Here is a 6,434-nt window from a genome sequence, read left to right on the forward strand (position 1 = left end):
CCTTCCTTCTTTCTTTCCTTTTTTAATTTAGAAAAGCCTGGCAACTGATCTTATACTCAAGGGAGAGTGTCAAGGTGAGATGGAGTTCCCTAGGTGGAAACCAAAGGATATATGAATATATATTTTTTCATTTTAGTAAAACACCCTAACAGAATTCTAGAATACAACCCAGTGCCCCTCAGTGATGAAGGAAATGTAGACAGAAGAGAAAAAAAGTATTGAAAGTGAAAGGCCAATAAAATTTTTACTTCTTTCTAGTGTCATATCGCATCTTCTTTCAAGACTGTGAAGAAATCACGAACCAGTCTGATTTGATTGGCCATTTAAAGGAACTCTCTTGCTTTCCTGATGCCTCACGTATGTCATCCATCAAATGAGACCTATTTACATGCCCACATTCCCTCTTGTACTCATAGGTTGATTTAAGAGCACTTGGGAAGAAGAGAAACAGGAAAGATAAGCAAATCATAGTTAAAGAAGGTCTAGTTCTTCTATAGATCAGCTGGGCAATCTAATCTGATCTGCATGACATGGAGGATTGATCCAAGATCTTGGGAGGCTGAATATGGGAAGAAGGGCACGGGCAGAATAATGTAATAACAATTTTTCATCAGGTCAGGAACTTTGGGGAAAGTAAGAAGGAATTTAAGGGATTAGAAGAGATTTTACATCTATTTGCTTTAGTAATAATGATGGCAGGATCATTCTTCATCTCAATCATCACCTACTTCTAAAACTGGAAAGGAAATGAAAGAACACCGTGTAAGGTGGTGATTTAGAAAACACTTCAGAAATGTACTTTCTAGGATTGTTAAATTTATTTCAATTCTCCATGTTAGGCAGATCATTTGCTTCTCTGCTTTTGTCTGAGGGGGTGGAGAGTAATGAGAGAAATACCTACATACTCTTGAAAAAAGTACAGATAATATGCAATTATCTCTTCCCACAGTAGTATAAACAGGAAGAGACACTGAGCTAGGTTTGATTTATGGTTATGCTTCTCCTTTTTCAAATCTCTACTAACATCTTTGGATTTCCCTTTGTACTTTATCATATTTGATTTATATTATAATTACTTATTTCTGTGGCTTACTCTCTTAAATTGTAAGCCTTTTGAAGGCAAAGAAAGAGGGGGAAAGGAATAGGCATTTATATAGATCTGCTATGCACCTGGTACTGTGCTAAGCTTACAAATATCTTATTTGATTCTCACCTGCTAGGGAGGTGCTACTCTTGTCTTCCTCATTTTACAGTTGAGGACAATGAGGCAAGTCCAATTTAAGTTACTTGCTCAGAACCATGAAGCTAGTAAATGTATGAATCTGGATTAGAATCCAGATCTTCTTGACTCTAGGCACAGCACTCTGTCCATTGCACTAACTAGCAGCCTCTATTTGGAGACTATTTGTAGCTCCACTGCCTTGAATGTGTTAGGGACTCTAAATAAATATAAACTGAATTACAGTGGCGTATAGGAGACCATAGTTTAAGAAGCTAAGAATAGGAATAATAGTATTTATGAAACTGATACTGAAATTAATTAAAATCTTAGGGTAGAATTTTGAATGACCCTCATTTTGTACTGATGGTGAGTAGATGAACTCCATTTCCCAGTGGCCTAGACTGGTCCTAATGAAAATTTTCTATCCTTGTCCTCTTTTCTAACAGGATACTCACTAAAACTTTAAACTCTCCTTAGGTTCTATCAGTAATTGCTGCCCACTGAACTGGAAAAATTTTCAGTTTAGCTGTTACTTCTTCTCTAATGACACCATGACTTGGACTGCAAGTTTGAAGAATTGTGAAACAGTCGGGGCCCATCTGGTAGTTATCAACACACAAAAAGAACAGGTATCTTAAGAAATGTTAACTAGTCTTCCACAGGAGTCCATATATGCCAAATATATACATCTCCTCTTCCAGATGCTCCTGGTCCAAGCTGAGATTGCATCTTAGTTTACATATACATGTTATTTCCCAATGACTATACCTTACCTCCCTGGAAAAAGAGGACCCTGTATCATGAGATCTGTATGTAATAATGAAGAAGAATTTATTTTGTACATTGATGAACCTCTGAGGATGATAGCATATTTTTTTCTGGTATTCTTTAGGAATTGGGCATAATAGCCCAAGCCTTTAATCTCTTTGACTAGGGAAGACTGAGGTTGGTGGATCTCCTGAACTGTTCTAAGCTTTAATAGGGCTATTGCTGATTGAGAGTACACACAAAGTATGATGATCCCTTCCTCCTGGACCACAGGGTCCTTGCCTGCCTAAGGGCCAAACTGTGCCTGGTCAGAAAAATGGATCAAGTTAAAATTTCCATGACTGCCAGAATTGAGATGAAGCTCTGATCTACATCCATCTGATTCCAACAATTCTTTCTCTAGAGGTGGATAGCATTCCCTGTCATCAGTCTTTCAGGATTGTCTCAGATCATTGCATTACTGAGAGTAGCCGAGTTTTCACAATTGATCATCGAACAATATTGCTGTTACTGTGTACAATGTTCTCCCAGTTCTGTTTATTTCACTCTGCAGATCTTTCCAGTGTTTTCTGAAATTGTCTTGCTTATCATTTTTTATAGTACAATAGTATTCCATCAGCAACATGTACCACAATTTTTTCAGCCAATCCCAATTGATGGTCATCCTCTCAATTTCCAATTCTTTGCCACTACAAAAAGAGCTGCTGTAAATATTTTTGTACAAGTAGATCCTTTCTCTCTTTTTATGATCTCTTTGGTATATAGACCCAGTAGTGGTATTACAGAATCATAGGGTATGTACAGTTTTATAGTCCTTTGAGCATAGTTCAAAATTGACCTCCTTAATGGTTGGATCAGTTCATAACTCTACCAATAATGCAATAAGGGACAAGATCTTTTTAGTGCCATTTTCAATCAAGTAGGTGCATCCATTCATCTCTCTTTGCTGGATTCCCAAAGTTCATGTCTTTTCCCATCTGAGAGCTATTGCTTTTGCCTAGTCATTAGCTAAAATCAATGCTCTCCAACTGTTCAATTGTATTTTTCTCTAGAATTTCCTTTATCAAGCAAAACCCAGGGGAAAAGAATTCTACATTGGGCTAACAGACCAAGTGGTCGATGGTCAGTGGCAGTGGGTGGATGATACACCGTTCGACAAAACTTTGAGGTGATTTTCTTCCTGAAGGAAACTGGTTTTCCATCATCTTCTCTCTACTTGTTTTCATGAGTCATATGTGAAAGGAGTCTCGGGGGACCTTTTATTTTTATGCTTCACAAGATAGTTCTGGTTCCATCTTCGGTGCAGCTGGGTAGGATATATAAGGGAATAGAGAAGGAAAAAGATCCAAGTATCTTTTTTGTCTCATTCTCTAGTAGTATCATGAGAAAAGGAGGGGTGGAAGAAGGGGTGGTGGAGAGAGAGAGAAAGGAGGAGGAGGAGGAAGGAGAAAAAGGAGGATTGGGGGAGGAGTAGTAGTAGAAATCAGTGAATGAATAAAGCTTATAAAGTGGAAAAGAGACCAAAAACTGAAAAGCACTTAGAATTTGGGGCTCAGGATTCGCAATAAATAAGTGGAAAAAAAGACATTTGGGAGAGAGTTCACTTCAGTGACCTGGATATTAAAAAAAACCTAGAAATATCTTTCTCCACTCTTTAATCTTTTTATACATAGTAAGTTATAGTTTAAAAATCATTTTCATATATATATACATACACATATATTTATAAATTCAACTGATCATTTTAAAGAAATATATGATATAAGCAGAGTAAGGATTATTATAGCCATTTTATATTAGGTAAGGAAATGGAGACTGAGAGATTGGATGACATATCTAAGGTTATATGATTGATGACAGAAATGGGATTAGAAGAACCTGGGTTTTCTGATATCCAATTCAAGTCTCTCTCCATTATATCATTTTGCTGCTCCTGGGGACATCATTAATTAACATATAGCATGGGTCAATGAAATGACCTGCACATAAAAATTGAAGATGGAGACAATAGTGCCAAAGAAATGAAAACAAAATAGCTTTTCTTTACTCACTCATCCTCTGCCTAAAACCTCTTCCCCCCAACTTTCCTCCACGAATTAACATCTTTTGTGTCTCTTACAGCTTCTGGGATGTAGGGGAGCCAAACAACATTGCTGGGGTTGAGGACTGTGTAACCATAAGAGACAGTTCAAATGCAAATCGCAACTGGAATGATATGACCTGCTTTTTCAAGATGTATCGAATTTGTGAAATGCCAGCGAGAAGTTTTTCAGTTGAGAAAAAATAGTGGAGAGAATATTCTTAAAATGTATAGTAATAAAGGATGAAATGTGTTATTTATATTAACATATAAGGTGTTTATTATTGTTATTTTAAACAAATTAATAAATGAAAAACTATTTAACAAATTTATTGGCCTTAATTTCTAATATGATAAATATTGATAGGTATAACTCACACAAAAAAGGATATAACCCACAATACGAAAGTTCTTTAGGATCCTAAAGAATTTTTAAAAGCATAAAAGGGTTAAAAACTGGGAAGACCTCCATGAAAACTGATGTGGAGTGAAATGAACAGAACCTGGAGAACATTGTACACAGTAACTGAAACATTGTGGGAAGATCAAATGGAATTAACTTTGCTACTAGTAGTGTAATGATCCAGGACAATCCCAAGGGACTTTATGAGAAAAAATGCTTTCCACATCAAGAGAATGAACTGTGGAAGTAGAAACACAGAAGAAAAACTTGTGATTTATGCTTGTTTATATGAGTATAGGATTTGGGGTTTCAGTTTTAAAAGACTGCTCTATTACAAAAATGAATAATATGTAAGTAGGTATTGAGTGATAATGCGTATATAACAAAGTAGAATTGCTTGTCAGCTCCAGGATGGAGGAGGGAAGAGGGGGAGAGAGAGAATATGAATCATGTAAACTTGGAAAAATACTTAAAAATAAATTTAATTTGGGGGCAGCTGGGTAGCTCAGTGGTTTGAGAGCCAGGTCTAGAGATGGGAGGTCCTAAGTTCAAATCTGGGCTCAGAAACTTCCCAGCTGTGTGACCCTGGGCAAGTCACTTGACCCCCATTGCCTATCCCTTACCACTCTTCTGCCTTGGAGCCAATACACAGTATTAACTCCAAGATGGAAGGTAAAGGTTTAAAAAAATAAATTTAATTAAAAAAAGTATAAAGGGGTCCTTAGATCACAAAGTTTGTGAAGCATTGCTTTAGATTTTTAAAAGATTAATTGTTGCCTTAATTGAGATCATGTTTGCAACTCCTATTTATTTAGAGAGACCTGGAACATAATAGATTTTGTTCCATCTCTTATTTTCAGTCTGTATGTGTCTTTGCTTTAAATATGTTTCTTCTAGATAGCAAATTGGTAGATTTTGTTTTCTTACATAGTACTTGATTCTTTTTCTTTTTTATGGTCGAATCAAATTCATTTAATTTTAGAGTTATTATGATCAACATAATATATATGATACAATAAAACATAAGGTCAACACTTAGTTTTGCCCTTTATTTTAGAAAAATTCCTATCTAAACCCAATTGATTTCCTTTTCTCAAGGTACCCCCTCCTTCCTATTATACTGCTGAATCCCAAGACCTTTGGGCTTGCTTATATTGCATTCTCTCTCTCTCTCTCTGTCTCTCTGTCTCTGTCTCTCTGTCTCTGTCTGTCTCTCTGTCTGTCTCTCTCTGTCTGTTTCTCTGTCTCTGTCTCTGTCTCTGTCTCTCTCTCTCTGTCTCTCTGTCTGTCTCTCTCTGTCTGTCTCTCTGTCTCTGTCTCTCTCTCCCTCTTTATCTTTCTGCAATTTATGGTCTTAGAGAGTTACCTGGGGCCCTGAGAGATTAAGCAGTTTTCCAGAAACAACACAGTTAGTATGTGTCAGACCATGAACTCAGGTCATTTTTTTTTTCCACTCTAAGGCCAGAGCAGATGCTGCTAGGGTTACATGGAGGGAGGTAAGTATGGAATTTGATTTACCAGTGAAATTTAGGGAAAAGTACCAGGAGAATAATATTGTAGGCAAAGACTTCTTAGAGATCTGATGGGGGAACTGAGTTTTGGCCAAAAATGATCTCCTGTACCAGGAGCAGTGCTTGGAGATAAACTGACCTAATGGACAGTGTGCTGAATTTGGAGTCATCAAGAACTGAGTTCAGATCTTACTTTGGGGAGGCAGGAAGGCAGTTGGTAACACAGAGGATGGAGTGCCAGGCCTGAAATTGAGAGGACCTGTGTTCAAATCTGGCTTCAGATACTTCCTAGCTCTGTGACCCTGAGCAAGTCACTTAACCCTGATTGCTTGGTTCTTTTTACTTTTTTAGAATTGATACTAAAAGAGAAAATAAGGTTTAAAAAAATTGTACTTTAGGCATTTACTAGGGATGTGACCCTTTACCAGTCACTTAATCCTTTTCAGCCTC

The 6,434-nt window shown here is 37.0% G+C and overlaps 1 protein-coding gene across 1 annotated transcript; it reads left to right on the top strand.

The window, feature by feature from the left end:
* Nucleotides 1-258: 258 nt before the first annotated feature.
* CLEC4E (C-type lectin domain family 4 member E) lies at nt 259-4,277 on the top strand (the record flags this gene model as incomplete). The annotated part of the gene is made up of 4 exons (XM_044684768.1): nt 259-357; nt 1,700-1,851; nt 3,043-3,158; nt 4,112-4,277. Coding segments are annotated over 4 exons (533 nt in total), but the record flags the coding sequence as incomplete, so codon positions are not given.
* Nucleotides 4,278-6,434: the final 2,157 nt, after the last annotated feature.

This window comes from Gracilinanus agilis, unplaced genomic scaffold, assembly GCF_016433145.1.
Source record: "Gracilinanus agilis isolate LMUSP501 unplaced genomic scaffold, AgileGrace unplaced_scaffold55855, whole genome shotgun sequence".
In the NCBI taxonomy this organism is placed as follows: Eukaryota; Metazoa; Chordata; class Mammalia; order Didelphimorphia; family Didelphidae; genus Gracilinanus; species Gracilinanus agilis.